The 20,687-nt window shown below is 39.6% G+C and overlaps 3 protein-coding genes across 3 annotated transcripts; 1 reads left to right on the forward strand and 2 right to left on the reverse strand.

The window, feature by feature from the left end:
- Positions 1–1,965: 1,965 nt before the first annotated feature.
- Positions 1,966–3,894, reverse strand: LOC116215416 (stemmadenine O-acetyltransferase-like). The gene has a single exon (XM_031551123.1). The coding sequence runs from the start codon at positions 3,778–3,780 to the stop codon at positions 2,386–2,388; it is 1,395 nt and encodes a 464-aa protein (XP_031406983.1). The 5' UTR covers positions 3,781–3,894; the 3' UTR covers positions 1,966–2,385.
- A 5,373-nt stretch (positions 3,895–9,267) lies between these two features.
- LOC116214530 lies at positions 9,268–9,672 on the forward strand. The gene has a single exon (XM_031549926.1). The coding sequence runs from the start codon at positions 9,268–9,270 to the stop codon at positions 9,670–9,672; it is 405 nt and encodes a 134-aa protein (XP_031405786.1).
- A 7,114-nt stretch (positions 9,673–16,786) lies between these two features.
- Positions 16,787–18,539, reverse strand: LOC116212894 (stemmadenine O-acetyltransferase-like). Its single transcript, XM_031547631.1, has one exon. The coding sequence runs from the start codon at positions 18,522–18,524 to the stop codon at positions 17,034–17,036; it is 1,491 nt and encodes a 496-aa protein (XP_031403491.1). The 5' UTR covers positions 18,525–18,539; the 3' UTR covers positions 16,787–17,033.
- Positions 18,540–20,687: the final 2,148 nt, after the last annotated feature.

The raw sequence follows: 20,687 nt of genomic DNA on the forward strand, positions 1-20,687 counted from the left end.
ACAAAATAGTATCTAAATCGGATTCAAGAAAATCCCAAGAATATATATTCTTATATTAGAATATTATCACAGGGAAGACATGATTAAGGTTTTGATTTTCTTGCCCCATTCCTCTACCAAAAATGAAGGAATAGATTTTCATTTTCTCTTTTCGAGTGAAATAAGGATGAAAATTTTATTCAATATTAAGGAGACAGATTATCAGGATTTCGTGATGTATATAATAAATAATATTTGTGGTTAAGAATGGATCGATTGCACAACCATGGGGTCTGCAGACAAGGACTAGATAGTATATAGGATGTCTCCATTACCTGAACATATTTTCACCGATATACTGCTCCGACTCCCTGATGAAATCCTCATACAACTAAAGCGGGTAAGCAATCGCTGGTGCGAACTGATTACAAGCTCCCACTTTGCCCGGTCTCATGTAGCATGCTGGAGATCTCGGGGCAGTGTCATCTATTATGTCAACAAAGAGCAGCTTGGCTGTGTGACCTTCGATGATATGAATGGAGACAATAGCTCGAGGTCACTTTTCTGCGCAATCTAGATGGACGACTGTATTATAGAGTACCGCCATCAAAACTGTAACGAACGATATTGGTTTAGCTCATGTGATTGGACTATTTTTGATTCGTGCGACGGTTTAGTCCTCGTGTCTGTTATGATAAATGGATGCTGCGATAAACAGATGCTGCTAGTATGCAATCGGGTCATGAGATCGTGCAGGCTGTTGCTTGACCACTGCGTGCCTATGTACTGCAGCTGGTGGAGAATAATATATATATGACCCTTTAGTCCAAAGGTATAAGGTCGTCGGCTTGAGATATAGAGACTCAGTCATCGAGACGGTAGAGCTAGATCAGATGGATAACGGCACACCGCCACAATTATGGAAAAAAACAGCCGTGCTTATATGATTCAAAGAAAACTGGCAAGCAGAAGCAAGTGTTTCCGTAAAAGGGAAGGTACACTGGTTGGTGGCCACAAGGGAAAGGAAATATTCAGATTGCTATCGCTCGAGCTCGCAACTGGAGACTTAAACAGCTTAATGTAGAGGGGCACTGACTTCAACAGCTTAATGTAGAGGGGCGGCCCCATCCTTCAACCAACTAACCGTTTACGTCCTTGTTTTCTACCATTTGATGGATAAGCATTGTATCCTCTTTCTCAACTGATTATGGCATTACCTTGGTAGACATTACATTGTATAAAATCATAAACGTCATTATAGTAGCCTTTACGTAAAGACAGGGTTCCCGGAGCAAATATTGGGTGAGTTAAGTGTTTCTTTCCTTTACAGAAACAGTGTTGCACTAACTTACCTTTTCGAATGATTGACCTTGTACAACATTGTTGTATATATATGCTCCGGAAGCATTGGATAGTTTTTCGAGGTTTATTGCTTATAGGACAGATAGCGTTATTAGCAGTATTCGAGGTCTGCAGATCTTTACGAATGTGAGCTTTGAGTTCGGCACTCAGGGACGCCCGTGATTTGGATGGCCGGGCGGGTGCTATGAGTGGAGAATATGAAGATATGAATTCTGATTTGAGGAGGGAGTATAAGTAATTGCAACGAGAATTGAAGAACAATATGCAACTTTTTTTTTTATCTTCAAGGATCTCTCAACCAATACTCAACACTAGAGCTCCTCTTAATTTGGGCAGCCACAGTGGGCTAATAACCTGACCTAACTTTTAATTCAGCGAAAAAAAACACAAGAGCACCTCTGTATTTTTCGGAGAGTATGGCCATCGGCCACTCAATGTAACTAATAGTTGATTGATTTGGCCGGTTGAACTTGTTATTTGATTATTGATGTCTTTGGGTTTGAACTCCCTCGTCTCTCTTCTTTTCAATTATCTACTACATACTTTCTTTTTCTTTTTTTGCTGAATACTATTGCATACTTGACATTGAACTCTATTTCAAACAATGGAGCACAATAATTTCTTTCAGAATCTATTATTTCTCTCGGCAGAATAGAATGGTATTGATTAAGCAAGCCGAAGTATAACATAATTACATGGCAAAAACAGCTAGGACCGCTTTTGTTTTTTGTAGAAAGAAAAAGCTACCAGAAATTCTCGATCACTTTTGTCGTCCTTGATCACTTTTTTTTTTTTTTTTGCTAACCTGGGGTGTCTAGGCTAATCCCCGAGGCACCCTGAACCCCCGGCGGTACACGGAACGGGTAAGCACGCCAAAAGCTCTCCGGTGGTTCCACAGGGTTTTGAACCCGTGATCGGGTTGATACTTAAACTACTCCTTACCACTAGGCCAAACTCCTTAGAGTTTAGTCCTTGATCACTTACCTAAACACATCAGTAAACATCTTAATATTACCAAATCGCAAAAGCGTTATCACGAGATCCTCAGAGTTTGCTGCTGATAGTCAAAGGACTGGGGTTCACATTAGCAAAAGCGCGGAGCTCGGGATCCTCCTGCAACAGAGCCATCTCCTGGTCATCCATAGTGACCCATGCTTCTATTCCATCACCCGACCTTGTGTCCACCAAAAATATCAAGTTGAGGAACATCGGCTTGCACAACCCAATGTTACTGACCCAAACGGGCCTTCCCCACCCAAAATCGATATCATAAAACCTGAAGCTACACCAACTCGAACACACAAAATGGTCCACTCCGTGACCGTATTCAGACAACCCAACTCCGAGCACCTTTTCGAGAGAGCTACTTATCAAACTTTTGTCCTGTCTTAATCCCGAGACAAATTCGCCATCTACCTTGGATATTGCTCCTCTCAGCTCACCAACCAAAGAGGGCAACACATCTTCCGTACCATCATGAGATTTAGTAGTGCCCATGTAATGTGCAGCAGCCAGCCAGAGAAAGTTTCCTAGGGGACCCGATAACGGAGGATTCATCCTATTGCGAATGTCCACCAAATGCGTGAAGACTGAAGGCCTTCTGAGACCATTGTTCTTTCTCTCGAGCGCGGCCATCGCGCACTTCCATAACAACCCAGTGACCGCCTCAACACGAGTCGGGTTCTTCGCGCTGGGACCCTTTCCTCGGGTTCTGAGGGCCTCTATCGCAGGCCCAGTAAACGTAAACCTCTTGGTGACCGAGTTTCCCGGTTTGCACATCGAGTTAAACATGATCTTTGATGAGTCACGCAGCCACAGATCGTTTGCAGGGAAGAGCTCCGCCGCCACCATGAGGTCCCGAGCTGCCAACCCGCTGCTGCCACTACCGCCACCTGATCCCCGGGCAATTGCTGCCCACTCCTTCAGGAATACTCCTTCAGAGGTCCCGTCGTGGAGTCTGTGCGAATTGCAAATTCCGAGGGCAATCCCGCCACACCGGAACACATTCACTTGAATATTTACGGGGTGAGTCAGTTCGGGAAATTCCCCGATAAGAAACTCATCGTTTGGAAGCAACTTGTTCAACAAGACGAGGTCAGGGTCAGTAAGGAACTGAGTTAAGGACATGTTAACACTAGCCTCGACAAAACGGGCACCTCCGTCATTACAGTCGATGTAGAGGCCGTCGTCGCGGATCTTCCCCGCAAGCGGGTAGAGCTGAGTCAAGGTCCGGGAGAGGGACTTCTTCAAAAGGTCTAGTTTCTGGGGGACATCTAAGCAAGGGCCGGCCTGCTCGGAGTTGGACGGGTAGAAAAAGATAACCGGAGTAAAAGGAACTTGAATGAGGTGATCGAGGAGGGAGAGCTTGAAGGCCCGGAGGTGTTGCGGGGTCGGAGAGGAAGGCTTGATGAGCTCTTCGGAATTGATCTTTACTTCCATTGTTGCCTCGGTTTGGCTTGCTCTGATACTGCTCTTGGGATGGAGTGAATGAGTGGATACGAAGAAAGACAAGGCGAATTTTCTAAATGTATTCTTTTATTTCTTTGGGATGGTCCGAGGCCATTTAAATAAACGAAGATTGTGTACCATTTGTACACCGAAAAGTTGGGTTCCAATTAATTTCATTTTCTAAACTCTCATTGAAAATTCATTATTTTCCCTCAAAATATATATAAAAAAAAGATACTAATGAAATTTATAAAATGGAAAAGGTAATTAAAAATTAATAAAATTTACAAAAAAGATTTTTACACTCGATCCAACTATAGTTAATATATGGATAAAATCGGAAAAAAAAGAGTGAGACAAACTACCTTATTCTCCCTATATAATAGTAGAGAAAAGAACGGAAGAGAAAATAGAAACATGCCCATCATCGGTGTAATGCATTTAACAAATTACGCTTTATATGATCATGGGCGGAGCCACATGTCCCCTAGGAGAGGGCAGCTCGAAATCACAGGACGATATTCCCCTAACGGGGCAGTCCAAGAAAATTACATAAAATATTCTGAGTATTATTCATTCATTTCGAATCAATAAAAATCAATGAAAATACTTATAATTGAGAATTTATGGGCCCATCGTAGGATTAATGTTTCATTTTCAAGCATTTAAATTGGGTATTATATATTCAAGTAAATGAGTAATACTAACTTAATATTTACTCAAAAAACCGGAGGCCTTGAACCAAATATTAATATGAAAATTTAAATTTATTTAATAAAATTAACGTAACATATATCTAAAAACTAGGTAAGTGCCCACGAGTTGCGCATACAATCTTTAGTAGCATAAATATTATGAAAAATTAAATATATTATAAGAAATAATGTTTATGTAAGTATTGAATTAACTATGTTTTAATTTTTTAGTGATATTCGTTATATATGGTTTGTATATTAAGTTTGTGCTAAGAATCTTTATATTTTAATTGATTTTAAATTATATTTGATCATATATATATATATGTATATGTCTATGTATGTATGTTTGGCACAAAGGAATAGGAAAGAATGAATTGCAATGATATTAAGAGAGAAAATATTATTTTTTTCCGTCGATATATTGAATGCGCATGATAAGACATAATTGTGTTATTAGACCTTTAACCTACCTTAATTTATTTTTGACATATATGTTATTTCTTTTTTGAGCAAATAAATACATTATGGTGTGTATATATACGTATTATAAACTGTATACTTATTTTTGTTTAAATTTATTGAAATAGTGGAATGACATTTTAAAATTTTCTTTGATGAATATTTGTTTCCAATGGTCAGTGAAACTATAAAAAAAATAATATTACATAAAAAAGGGGAAAAAAAAAAGAAAAGGAAAAGAGTGTGACCGCGTTGATGGTGCTATCAGTGATTCCTTGGGTAATCTATAATACAATAATATAATAAGCACACCTAATCAACAAGAAAGAAAAAAAGATCGTCAATTAATGCAAGCGAATTGGTGGCACACCCACCACCACACAGATTGTCATGGTGACAATTTGTCACCATAGAGATTTCCTGATTGATGAAGTGCTGTCGTTGTTTCCGATTTTGACATGGGTTTCGAGGAAAAAACACGTGAAAAATCCTTTAAGATGCTAAGATGCATTTCACGTACCTTTGAAGTATTCGTGCACGTCCAGGCAGGACCAGGATGCATACTGCGGTCCCCCAATATCTCTTCCTTTGATAGGTCGGTCGCCTAATATCTCATCACGGCTGAACTATCAATTCCACACCCTAGCTGCCCAACTTAATCTAAGATATATTTGCATATGGCACCAAGGGAATAATGTCGAGCGACGACCCATTTCATTAAAGGTAGAGATGATCCAATTCATTTACCAAAGTTGATCTCATAGATATCGCTTTACAACTTTGGCCACGATCCTCGTTAATCACTTGTTATGTTGGATTGAAATCAACATTACGACTTTTGCCATGATCCTCATTAGTAACTTGTTATGCTGGATTGAAATCAAGATTACGACTTTGGCCACAAAGAGTGGAAGAAACAGGGAGAAATAAGAAATTAAGAGGATAGAGGGAGAGATAAGAGACGAGCAACGTGGAGAGAGGGAAGAGATACGAGGAAATAGTTATTGTGAAAGTCGTTGAGGATAGCATCAGTTATCACTTATAATTTTTAACTTTATAAATGGAAGGGCATCATAAATTTAAATATTTGCAATTTTATATTTTAGGAACATAAAAATGTGACAAAAAATTTCAGTTTTAGCTTTATATAATAGTTTATGAAGGAAATATATGAACTTACTCGTAGATTCTGCGGCCATGTTACAAATATAAAAAAGTATAATTCTTTCGTATTTTAACAATTGTAGCACAATTTTTTTTCTTCAACCTAAACATGCACAAATTTTTGAACGGAAATTGCTGACATGTATTACTGATGCCACATGGCTCATAATGATTAGTCGAGTGGGACCCATCATATTTTAAATAATAAATTATTCTTGAAAATTTAAAAACTAAAAAAAAAAAAGAACTTAGGGGAGGAGGGGCGGTGGCCGGTGGTGGGGACCTCGCCGCCGACCACCCTCAACTCGCCGAAATTTGGAGGATTTCCAATTTGAGGGTTTTCCCAATTTCGGGGTGGGGATCTCGATTCCAGCCACCACCCCCGATTCAGCGACTCCAATTCAGGGGTGGTGATTGGCGACGAGGCCTCCACCGTCCCTCCTCCGTGATTTGGCTTTTTCTTTTTTTTTTGAAATAAATTTATTAGTTAAAGAAATGTGGTAGGTCCTACTCGATGTGTGAGTGCAAGCGAATTGGTGGCACACCCACCACCACACTAACGGCAACCCAACCCCTCAGATTGTCATGGTGACAAATTGTCACCATAGAGATTTCCTGATTGATGAAGTGCTGTCGTTGTTTCCGATTTTGACATGGGTTTCGAGAAAGAAACACGTGAAAATTCCTTTTAGATGCTAAGATGCATTTCACGTACCTTTGAAGTATTCGTGCACGTCCAGGCAGGACCAGGATGCATACTGCGGTCCCCCAATATCTCTTCCTTTGATAGGTCGGTCGCCTAATATCTCATCACGGCTGAACTATCAACTCCACACCCTAGCTGCCCAAAAAAAGAACTTAGGGGAGGAGGGGCGGTGGCCGGTAGTGGGGACCTCGCCGCCGACCACCCACAACTCGCCGAAATTTGGAGAATTTCCAATTTGGGGGTTCTCCCAATTCCGAGGGTGGGGATCTCGATTCCAGCCACCACCCCCGATTCAGCGACTCCAATTGAGGGGTGGTGATTGGCGACGAGGCCCCCACCGTCCCTCCTCCGTGATTTGCCTTTTTCTTTTTTTTTGAAATAATTTTATTAGTTAAAGAAATATGGTAGGTCCTACTCGACCTTTATGTCAGCAATTTTCCTCCAAATTAATGAAAAAGTTGAATCCTTGAAAGAATTTGTATCAAATTGAAAATATATGCATTTTTAGGTTAAGAAAAAAAGTTCGTGCTAAGATTATTAAAATGTAAAAAGTTTGTACTTTTTTTGTTATCAACTTTAAAAGTTATAAAAAAGAAGAACCAATGACCCCATTTATCTACTTATTGATTATTTCCATATCCCTTTGAGGGCATCTTCTTTTCCCGATAATGCTGCCTTAGAATCAATCACCCCAAAATAAGAGAGGTCGCTACGTAGTGCCTTCGCCACCATAAACCTATGTCTCCGGTTGGTTATCCACCATCCGGATATCCCTAGCTCGTCTACGGATACGCCCTACAAGGAAAGAGGATATAGGCCACCAGGATATGGCATCTGGAATTGCTCAACAATGCAAGAAAGTGGCAATTGATGGTTTTAGGGTAGGGACCATGGTTGTCAGAATCGCAATTCTACCTAGAATTGATCGAGGGTCGTAGAATCGTGAATTGTAGAATCAAATCGTGAATCGTAAGATTCTACCTGTAACTAAAAAATGACATATATATATATATATATACACATCAAATCCTTTGTTAGCAATAGTAGAAGTAAACATCAAATAATAAATTTTACTCCTTCCTACTTCTTTCGTCAAAATCATATGGTGTTTAGTCTTCACTATGGAACGCTCCCACTATAACAACCTCCAATGAAAATTGATATAGTACCGTGGTCGCGGATCTTGTAGGCGAAGCTGGTTTTCCTCCCTAACTTCTTGGTCTATCCCTTCTTGGAATCATCTTTCTCTGCACCTAAAAAAGTCAAAAAAAATTCCAACCGAAATCATCTCAAACCAAACGGCAATCAGAAATCGGTCGAAACCCAATTCGAAACAGTTCTATAAACTTTCCAGGTCCCTATCACTTACAGTCAAGAAACAAGTTTCAAACTTTTCATAAAATAAGATAACCAATGAGCAATACTGTCACGCAATAAGAGAGATGAGGAGGGGGAGAGAGGGGGCATACAACTTCGGGTTAAAACCAAAATCGTAGAATCGGTCTGATTCTACGATTTTGCGATTCGAATCGCTATTCAGCCACGATTCTACCTTATGATTCATGCCATGGAATCAGAATCGCTAGCCACACCTTGAATCGTAGAATCGTAAGATTTTACGATTCGAATTGCGATTCTAACAACCATGGTAGGAACTGCCTTTTTCGGGGGCGAATGGTAAATAAGTGATATCTTGTGGATCGGAATAATAACGTTGCAACTACCTATATATGAGGCGAGATACAACGCCGAATAATACCGACGCAAGTGGCTTTTAATGGCTTATTCTTTGTTTTAAAAGTTTATTCTTTCAACGGCGGCTATCGAGAATCAAACTCGAAACTTCTAGGTTCCTAGGCAAGAATGTTACTTTTTGGCCACTGCACCACACACCCTTTTCTTGATTATACGCTAACATTAAATTGTTTCAGGGAAGTTGTTCAATCATAACAGACAAGTCAATCACGTATTTACATGAAACCAACCCCGTCTTTATATAAGACAAAAAGGACGTATAGTACAATGTTCAAGAAGTCACATGAGAGCCACAATTTACTTTCGAGCCAAAACCAGTGCATCAATAAATAATGTGTGAGAAACAGAACAGCCTCAACGACAGTTACATATCAGTTCTTAGGTTGATCTGAGAAGTAGTATCACTTCGAGATGGTCCCTACAAACTACAAAAGCAATCAAACCCCCTTATCAGAAGTTGAGAAGATTGTTGTGCTGCCTAGAATTGTCAATAGTTGTAGTTATTAGCCCAAAATTGTCAAAAGTGTAGGATTCGAAAAGATAGTGGAAGAACATTTGATTGAAAGTCCATGATCATTATGGTTGGTACACATAAAATCACTGATTTAATTTTGTTATTTTCTGCAGTCATGATAAGTGTGAAATCAATGAATCCCCTATCAAGTATACTAAATGATAACATGCTCATTTTTGAACATGGAGGTAGGATACATCATAGAGACTCAAGTGGTTGATCATCTTGGTGAGGATGTTTCAAATGATCAACTGAACACATATGAGCTGTGGTCGACTGATGATATGAAGATTCGTTGTTACATGCTTGCTTCTATGAACAATGAGTTGCAGAAGCAACATGAGAACATGAAGAGCGCTCATGAGATATTGAAGAATCTCGGGGAGCTTTACGGGGAAAATAGTAGGACCACACGATATGAGATAACGAAGGAATTGTTCCATGCGAGAATGCAAGAAGGGACTGATGTTGGAGCTCATGTGCAAAGAATGATTAGGCTTATTCAGCAGCTTGAGAAACTCGAGTTCCGGATAGATAGAGGACTTTATGCGGATTTAGTCATCCAGTCTCTTCCGGATTCTTTCTAAGGGTTTATTGTGAACTTTCACATGAACAAGCTTTCATGTTCGCTGCCTGAGCTGCTGAATATGTTGGTCACTGCTCAAACTACTATGGCCAACAAAAGGAAGGATAAGGAAGTCGTTCTTGTGGCTAATGCTTCTTCCAGTAAGACTGGTAAGAAGAAGAAGTCCAAGAAAGGTTTTGTCCCTCCGTCATCAGCAGGGGTCTCCAGGAATAAGGGAAGGCAAAGGTTGTGGCAGATAAGGGAACTTGTTTCCACTGCAGCAAGGATGGACATTGGATGAGGAATTGTCTTCAATACCTTGCCTCGATGAGGGCGAGCAAGGAAAAAAAAAACCTTTGGAAGCTTTGTCTGTCTTTTGTTATGCTAGTTCCAACGATTCATATAGCTCATTTACCGCTTGGGTTCTTGATACTGGTGCGAGCTCTCATGTTTGTACCTCTATGTAGGAACTAGCAAGCAGTAAGATCTCGAAAGGAATGAGGTCTGCCTAAAAATTAGCAATGGAGCAAGTGTTGCGGCCAAAGTTGTGGGGTCAACTTCATTATGTCTAGATGGACACATTTTATTTTTAGATCGTGTTTTAGTTTTACTGAACGCCTACCATAATATAATTTATGTTTCTAGTTTGACTGGGAGTGGATATTTATTTTATTTCAGACATGATGTTTGCGATATTTATTATGGTGTTAAAATTGTTGGCATCGATTATGTGCACGATGGTCTTTATTATCTTAAAGCTAGAAATGAGCCGCTTCAGAACACGATTGAGATTAATACTGTATCCGAATCTACTCCAAGTCTAAAGCAACTTTGGCACCTTAGACTAGGACATGTTGCAGAGAATATGATAAGTAAGTTGGAAATGATGGGACTTATAGTTCCATTGGGTTCTGAGCCTAATTTGATTTGTGAGTCTTGTCTTCAAGTTAAGATGATTAGGACTCCATTTGTAGGACAAATGAAGAGGGTTAAAGAAGTTCTAGAATTTATACATAGAGAGACGTGTGGTCCATTTAGTGAAGTGGCGAAGGGTGGTTATTCCTACTTCATCACCTTTACTAATGATTACTCGTGGTTTGGGTATGTTTATCTTTTGAAGTATAAACATAAATCATTTGAAAAGTTCATGGAATTCAAGGCTGAAGTAGAAAAGCAAAAAGGGAAAATCATCAACACGTTGTGATTCGATCGAGGAGGTGAGTACATGAGTACTGACTATGATGATTTCTTGAAGGAACATGGTATTGTTTCTCAATTTACTCCACTAACCGTACATGTTGGACATGGTTCGATCGATGATGAGCTATATTGATCTCCCTATTTTGATGTGGGGATATGCATTGCAGACCGCATGTTACTTGCTTAGCAGGATTCCAAGCAAGTCGGTCTCTACCACCCCATATGATATGTGGAATGGTAGGACACCTAGTTAAGCACGTTAATATTTGGGGTTGTCTTGCCTTCATTATGAAATAGAAGACTGACAAGTTTGAAACCGGTCCGAGAAAGGCAGGTTTGTTAGTTATCTAAAGACAGCCTTGGATATTATTTCTGTCTCCCTACTGAGCAAATGGTTGTTATCAATAGAGATGCGATCTTTTTAGAGAAACAGTTTATTCAGGAAAGTGACATGGAAAGGCATATAGTACTTGATGAAGAGTCATCATTTCCACAGATTGATCAAGCGCCCATTTCAATGGACACTGATAAACCAATTGAGACACCTACTCGGACTGAAAATGTCACAGAACCTCAAAGATCTGATAGGGTAATTCGTCCTTCCACGAGATACCTTAATCTTTATGAGACCGTGCAAGAGTTGTCTGTCCACGAAGATAATGATCCTACCACTTTTGAGGAAGCGATATCAAATATAGATTCTTTTGAATGGCTAGAGGCTATGAAATTTGAGATGGACTCCATGAGCAAGAACCAAGTCTGGGATCTTGTTGACCCTTTTGAAGGTATAGTACCTATTGGAAATAAATGGGTATTCAAGAGAACGATTGGTGTTGATAGAAAGGTAGAGACCTACCAGAATAGACTAGTGGCGAAGGGTTCTCGTCAAAGGTAGGGAGTCGACTATGAGGAGACTTCCTCACCTATAGCCATACTAAAGTCCATCAGGATACTGCTAGCCATTGCTGTGCACTATTATTATGAGGTTTGATAGATGGATGTCAAAACCGCATCCCTTGATGGATACATTGGGGAAGATATATTCATGGACCAACCAAGGTTTTTGAATCCAAGGATAAGTCCAAGGGTGTGAAAGCTTAAAGTGATCCATTTATGATCTTAACAAGCATCGAGGAGTTGGAATCGACATTTTGATGATGCCGTAAAGTCCTTTGGTTTCATGAAGAACGAAGATGAGCTATGTTTTTACAAGAAGGCTAGTTGGAGGATGATCGTCTTTCTTGTATTATACGTGGATGACATTATGCTAATAGGAAATGATGTTGGTATGCTCACTTCTGTAAAGATTTAAGAGTAAAATTCACTTTACCCCCTAACCTTCGAACCTAGTGGCGGATCGCTCCCCGACCTTTAATATTTTGCGAGATGCCCCATCACCTATTTAAAATGAAGTAAAGTGCACCCCTTATTACTTTTCCAATCATTTTCCGGCCAAAAGTAAAATTCTTATTAATTTATTAATTTTAAATTCATAAAATAATTTTAAAAATGAAAAAATCGAAAAAGAAAAGGCAGAAGAATGTCCAAATAAAGACGAGGGGGGTGGGGGGTGTTTGTGCGCTTAGAATTTGGGCTTTTCTTGATTAAGTGGCAAATGTAAGGAAGGTGATAAGAGAGATCTTTTTTATGGAGACTGCGATAAATTCATTCATGGAGATTGCGTTGTTTGCTCTTGTTTCTGCTGACTAAGAGATGTTATTGTCTCACTAACCCCTGCTTCCTCTTGTTCCACTGTGTCCCCTCCCCAGTCGCCAAGCCCTCTCCCTCCCATCCGCTATGCCGTCTTCTTCTCCCCCGCCAAGTTGCCCTCTTTATCAGCCCAATGCTGACCCACCTGAACTTTCTGTCCCTTCCCCTCAGACATCTCCTCCTTTCTTCCTTCGGTGGTCGCTGTCTCCTTGACCAAATCAGTGTCGCCACCTCCATTGGCCCCCACCAAAAGATCCTCCACGCTATTGATCTCACCATCTTTGCCCCCACCACCGTCTCCTTCTCTGCCTCCTTTCTCTCGATTATTTTTTAACAATTCCGATTTTTTTTAGTTTTTATAACTATTTTCTTAGTTCCCAAATTAATAAATTACTAATAAGTTATCTTTTGGCCGGAAAATGACCAAAGAAGGAGCCGGGGATGCAATTTGCTTCATTTTAAATAGGTTAGGGGGTATTCTACAAACTTTTTAAAGTCGGGAGGCAATCTGCCGCTAGGCTCAAAGGTCAGGGGGCAAATTACATTTTACTCAAGATTTAATTGTCTAAGACTTTCTCCATGAAGGATTTGGGAGAAACAACCTATATTATGGGTATTCGGATCTATAGAGATAGATCAAAGAAATTGATAGGTCTATCCTAGGCCCAATATCAAAGATAAGGTGTTGAAGAGGTTCAACATGCAAGATTCCAGAAGTGGATCGCTCCCTATGAGACATGATATCCATCTCTCCAAAGCAATGTCTCCCAAGACTCCTAATGATATATAGAGAGAGAGAAGATGGCACATGTGCCTTATGCTTCAGCTATAGGTAGCCTGATGTATGTAATGTTGTGTACGAGGCCGAATATCGCGTATACTGCTAGTATGACTAGCAGGTCTCAATCCAATCCGGGACCTAATCACTGGACTGTTGTCAAGAACATCCTTAAATACTTGAGAATGACTAAGGATATGGTTCTGGTATATGGAGGAGATGAGCCAAGAGTATATGGATTTACAGATTCTGATTTTCAATCAAATGTGGATGATATAAAGCCTATTTTCGGTCATATATTCACCTGTAATGGAGGTGCAGTTAGCTGGAAGAGTTCTAAGGAAGAGACGACTATAGATTCCACTACACAGGCGGAGTATATCGTTGCATTTGATGCAACAAATGAGGCAGTTTGGATTCGGAAGTTTGTGATAGAGCTAGGTGTTGTTCCCTTTATATCGTCACCAGTAGAGTTATACTATCTGATGCAACAAAGGAGGCAGTTTAGATTCGGAAGTTTGTGATAGAGCTAAGTGTTGTTCCCTCTATATCGTCGCCAGTAGAGTTATACTGTGACAATACAGGAGCGATTGCTCGGGGAAAGGAATTGAGGTCACATCAGAAGTCCAAACACATTAAGAGGAGATATCACATTATCAGAGAAATTATCAGGAGAGGCGATGTAGCCGCGCAGAAAGTAGCTTTAGCGGACAATGTCGTTGATCAACTCACGAAGGCCATGACGCAACAGTAACTAGAGAAACATCTTGAGAAGATGGGTCTTAGATACTATTCTGAGTGGCTCTAGTGTAAGTGAAAGATTGTTAGTCATATGACCCAGAGTCGGTTCATGTATTTGGATAATTCATTTCTCTGGCAATGAAGTTTATTTTATTATTCATATATTGTCTATGTTTATTATAGTAAAGTCCTTTAGAAATTTTGAATGCTTCATTTTGAAAGAGTTAAGAATATGAGTGACGGAGTAATTCGGTAAGAATATCTTTAAACTGTTCATGATTGTAGGAGACTTAACCGATCATTATCTCCCCGAATAGATCGTCATCTCTATTTGTATCGATGATTAGTATATAGATACTAATGAACATGAAATAGTAAGTCTCCTACTATCTGATAACTGTTGTCATTATAGACATGTGGATGCTTATATGATAAGTAGTCGAACGTGACATTCAGATAATATTCATACGGTAATTTACTAATGTCAATTAATATTATCAAGACTGTATTAATGCATATAATCCTTAGATCTGAGATGAAACGTTATTTAATGTATTGGTAATTAAAATTCACTACTACTAATGTATTTGTGCTTAGCATTAGTATTTGCCAGATAGTGGTTCTAGTTAGTTATACTTGGATGTAGGTTTCCATTCAAGACGAGATTCACTAACCTTAGTAAACATGGAAAATGTCCTATGGATGTGAATTTTATTTTGGATTGAGAAATCCTCGGCCGGGAGATAGACTTAAGTAGAAAAGGGTTTATGTTTAAGTTCTACAAATCTAAGAATGAAATCAAAGAATCCATATGGTCGACTAAATTGTTTGACATTTATCGTAGTTCTGGCTAGATCGTGATCTTGTAGTGAAGGGACTCAGTGCATGGTATATATGATTACAGGTTCATTAGAATATTTTAATTATACATTCATCACCATTTGAATTGTCATGATATGCTGCTAGGCATCACTCATGAACTTTGGGAGCCAATGGCCTTTTGGGAATTATGTTTTTGATCACGGAAAGAGTTTCTGATAATATCAAATTGGTTGATATTATAAACCCATTGTCATTTGGTAATGAACCTAGTTAGTCACACACATTGAGCGTGTTAAAGTCAAGAAAATAATTAATTCCAATCAAGGAAGTTAATTATGAATTAATTATCGGATGAGGATTGCAATGTGGTTGCAAGGGTGCTAGCACATCCTAAAGCCGAATCCAATATCGAGGATAAATTTAATTAATGAAATATAAGAGTTTTCTTATTTGAAAGGTTTCTATATATAGATTATCTATTAATGAAAACTTGTGTCAGGGACAATAATGATCTTTCTTTCTTACTTGGAGGGCAAGTCATCTAGGGCCCGTTTGGTTTGATGAAATGATTTTAGAATCATGATTTTGATTTTAACTCTACCAACTACACAACAAAAACACACATTTCACAAGTCAAATTTATAATACCATCTCATTTGTTCTTTTCCACAATCAAAATCAAAATCAAAGTTACTTTAACTCTGAAACCAAACGCACCCTAGATGACTTAAAGTGCAAGGACTAATTTGTGATTTATTAATTAATATAGATTAATTAATAACTACAATTATATCCCTAGGATAAATCTATATATAGACATGATCTTGTGATAAACCTTAAGTGTGTTATTAATCTCAAGACCCGAAAAGTAAGATAGAGAGGAGAAGAGAGTCAGCCGAGAGCCTATAAGCTCAGAGGCACACTGCCCTTGCTAATCGGAGGCCATTCAGACTTCGGTTCGGCAATTCAGAGTTGTCCAAGATATCCTTGAAGCAGTCTTTTCTTTCCGTGACGATTCCAACCGAGTTTAGTGACCTAAGGCGGAATGTACGGGTTGAGAGGAGGCTACACTCGGTGGTGACAAGTTCGTGTGGACAAGCTAGAGATCGGACAATTGGACAGTTTCGTTGATCGATCGAAACAAACCGAATTCCACAAGAGTAAGTATAAAGGTATTGACTTTCCTCTGGATTCATTATATATTGTTATCTATTCGTTGGAAGGTATTTTTCATCTTAAGATTTGATTTTAAGGATTTGATTAAAAACGAACACGCGATAAAAATTTGATTTTACCGATTTTAAAGTTTTCGCTGCGCACATACTCAATTTTCTAACGGAAACAATGTTGTACTAACATACCTTTTGGAATGATTGACCTTGTACAACACTGTTGTATATATATGCTCTGGAAGCATTGGATAGTTTTTCGAGGTTTATTGCTTATAGGACAGATAGCGTTATAGCAGTATTCGAGGTCTGCAGATCTTTACGCTTGTGAGCTTTGAGGTCTGCACGCAGGGACGGCCCGTGATTTGGATGGCAGGGCGGGTGCTAGGAGTGGTGAATATGAAGATATGAATTCTGATTTGAGGAGCTAGTATAAGTAATTGCATCGAGAATTGAATAACAATACGCAACTTTTCTCTTGATCTTCAAGGATCTCTCAACCAATATTCAACACAAGAGCTCCTCTGTATTTTTCGGAGAGTATGTCCATCGGCCACTCAATGTAACTAATATATATATATGACCGATTCTAATAGTTGATTGATTTGGCCGGTTGAACTTGTTATTTGATGATTGCTGTCTTTGGGTTTGAACTCCCTCCTCTCTTCTTTTAGATTATCTACTATATACTTGACATTGAACTCTATTTCAAAAAATGGAGCACAATAATTTTTTCAGAAGCTATTATTTCTCTCGGCAGAATAGAATGGTATTGATCGACCAAGCCGGAGTATAACTACTTTCATGGCAAAAACAGCTAGGATCGCTTTTATTTTTGTAGAACAGAAAAGGCTACCAGAAATTCTCGATAACTTTTGTAGTCCTTGATGACTTGTCACTCACCTAAACACATCAGTGAACATCTTAATATTACCAAGTCGCCGATGAGGGATCACGAGAGGCTCAGAGTTTGCTGCTGATAGTCAATGGACTGGGGTTCACATTAGCAAAAGTGCAGAGCTCGGGATCCTCCTGCAACAGAGCCATATCCTGTTCATCCATAGTGACCCATGCTTCTATTCCATCACCCGACCTTGTGTCCACCAAAAATATCCAGTTGAGGAACATCGGCATGCACATCCCAATGTTACTGACCCAAACCGGCCTTCCCCACCCAAAATCGATATCATAAGACTTGAAGCCACACCAACTTGAACACACAAAATGGTCCACTCCATGACCGTATTCAGACAACCCAACTCCGAGCACCTTTTCGAGAGAGCTACTTATCAAACTCTTGTCCTGTCTTAATCCCGAGAGAAATTCGCCATCTACCTTAGATATTGCTCCTCTCAGCTCACCAACCAAATAGGGCAACACATCTTTAGTACCATCATGAGATTTAGTAGTGAACTTGTAATGTGCAGCAGCCAGCCAGAGAAAGTTTCCTAGGGGACCCGGTAACGGAGGATTCATCCTCTTGCGAATGTTCACCAAATGCGTGAAGACTGAAGGCCTTCTGAGACCATTGTTATTTCTCTCGAGCACAGCCATCGCGCACTTCCATAACAACCCGGTGACCGCCTCAACACGAGTCGGGTTCTTCGCGCTGGGACCCTTTCCTCGGGCTCTGAGGGCCTCTATCACAGGCCCAGTAAACATAAACCTCTTGGTGACTGAGTTTCCCGGTTTGCACATGGAGTTAAACATGATCTTTGATGAGTCACGCAGCCACAGATCATTTGCAGGGAAGAGCTCCGCCGCCACAAGGAGGTCCCGAGCTGCCAACCTGCTGCTGCCACTACCGCCACCTGATCCCCGGGCAATTGCTGTCCACTCCTTCAGGAATACTCCTTCAGAGGTCCCGTCATGGAGTCTGTGCGAATTGCAAATTCCGAGGGCAATCCCACCACACTGGAACACATTCACTTGAATATTTACGGGGTGAGTCAGTTCGGGAAATTCCCCGATAAGAAACTCATGGTTTGGAAGCAACTTGTTCAACAAGACGAGGTCCGGGTCAGCAAGGAACGGAGTTAAGGACATGTTAACACTAGCCTCGACCAAACGGGCACCTCCGTCATTACAGTCGACGTAGAGGCCGTCGTCGCGGATCTTCCCCGCAAGCGGGTAGAGCTGAGTCAAGGTCGAGGAGAGCGACTTCTTCAAAAGGTCTAGTTTCTGGGGGACATCTAAGCAAGGGCCGGCCTGCTCGGAGTTGGACGGATAGAAAAAGATAACCGGAGTAAAAGGAACTGGAATGAGGTGATCGAAGAGGGAGAGCTTGAAGGTCCGGAGGTGTTGTGGGGTCGGCGAGGAAGGCTTGATGAGCTCTTCGGAATTGATCTTTACTTCCATTGTTGCCTCGATTTGGCTTGCTCTGATACTGCTCTTGGGATGGAGTGAATGAGTGGATACGAAGAAAGACAAGGCGAATTTTCTAAATGTTTTCATTTATTTCTTTGGGATGGTCGGATGCCATTTAAATAAACGAAAATCGTGTACCATTTGTATTGGGGTGATCGGTTCTGGGTACCATGTAATTTTCACGATACCCGGACTCTACATTGTAAGAGACAGGTTCCAAGATTTTAGAACCGGATCCCACTCTGTTGAATTATGATACCGGAACCTATTCGGAAACTATATTATACTACAGGTTCCGGATACCCTGTTGGGACCTGTAAATTTTTTTCTCTCGCTAAATAAAACAAAAAATATCACATACATAATTAGTAATCATGCCAAATAGAATATCAACAAAATTTAGATTAATCCACAACAAAAAAAAATAATATGGCTCGTCAATCCATCGATAAAATTAAACATCCATTATACGATCCCACATAATAAAGTGCTTCTGTTCTGATTCATTAGAGGAGACAATAACTTTACTCTTTCTTTTTTTTTGGGATTTACCTAAAATGGCCCATGGTTTACCCGTTTTGTCAAATCTATCATATGTTTTTTTTTGTCAAATCTATTCCATGGTTAATTTTTTGCATCAAATCTATCACGGCGTTATCTTTTCCGTCGACATCTAACGGCCGTACTGACGTGGCGCTCACGTGACAAGTGTGGCCCACTATCTCTCCACGTGCCACGTCAACACGGTCGTTAGATGTTGACGGAAAAGATAACGTCGGGATAGATTTGATGCAAAAAGTAAACCATGGGATAGATTTGACAAAAAAAAAGCATATGATAGATTTAACAAAACGAGTAAACCACGGGCCATTTTAGGTAAAAACACCTTTTTTTTTAAATAAATAACCGGTTCTGGGTACCCTGTAGGCAATAATCGGAATCAGAATCGATTTTCACTGGATTCTGATTTTAATACCCGGAACCTACCTTATTTTCAATACGAGCTACCCGGACCCTACTCTAATGGGTAGGTTCCGACCGGTTCCGGGTATACTCGGTACCCGTGCACACCCCTACATTTATATACCGAAAAGTTGTGCACCAATTAATTTCATTTTCTAAACTCTAATTCAAAATTCATTATTTTCCCTAAAAATATATAAACAAGAAACTAATAAAAATTATAAAATGGAAAAGGTAATTAAAAATTAATAAAATTTACAAAAAGATTTTTACACTAGATCCAACTATAGTTAATATATGGGTAGAATCGGAAAAAAAAAATAAGAATGAGACAGACTACCTTACTCTCCCCATATAATAGTAGAGAAAATAGCGGAAGAGAAAATAGAAATATGCTCATGATCGGTGTAATGCAGTTAACAAATTACGCTTTACATAGCATGAGCAGAGGCGGAGCCGCATGGCCCCTAAGGGGGACAAGTGCCCCTTGAACTCTGAATTTTTTTAAAATTTTACCACAAAAGTATGTTTATTTATGAGTTTTTCCATGTAAAATTAGTATTTTATCCTGTGAAAAAAAAATATACATATTATTTATGTCAAGTAATATTTTTGTCCTTGCTTGATGAAATCCTGGCTCCGCCCCTGCATATGAGCATATCTTACTTAAAGGGCAGTGACTTGAAGTTCGTTAGAAGTACCTTATAGCAAGGGGGTAAGCCAAGGCTTGAGCAAGAATTATCGATTGAAAACATGTCATGATCTTATGAAGAAGAAAATAAATGCAAAAACGAAAATACGAGCAATTTTATATATATGGATTTTGTTAAGAAAGCGCGAGAGATTTTGACATTTAACCATACCGCTGACGGTATAACCGTTGAATTGATAAGTAAATAAATGATAAATAAATAAAATATCGAATCCAAAGTATGTATGGAAAATGATTTTCACGTGAAATTTGCTTCCTTCCTATCCGAATGTCGATGGACGATGCAGTGATTGAGATCATCCAAGTACAAGGAACGAAAAGAAAAGGGTTACAGTTTGTGTTTCACGTGAAATTTCTCTATCAACAGCATGATACGGTTTGTCTTTCATAGTACTATCCTTACCTTTACAACGTTTTACACTGTTGGCCTACGAAGGACCCTCCCCCGAAGAGACCCAGCTCGAAATCATAGGACGATATCCCGCGAATGGAGCAGTCCAAGAAAATTGCAAAAAAATATTTAATGTGTATTACTCATCCACTTTGAATTAATAAGAACCAATGGAAATGTTTAT

The sequence above is a fragment of the Punica granatum genome, chromosome 7 (assembly GCF_007655135.1).
Source record: "Punica granatum isolate Tunisia-2019 chromosome 7, ASM765513v2, whole genome shotgun sequence".
Taxonomy (NCBI): Eukaryota; Viridiplantae; Streptophyta; class Magnoliopsida; order Myrtales; family Lythraceae; genus Punica; species Punica granatum.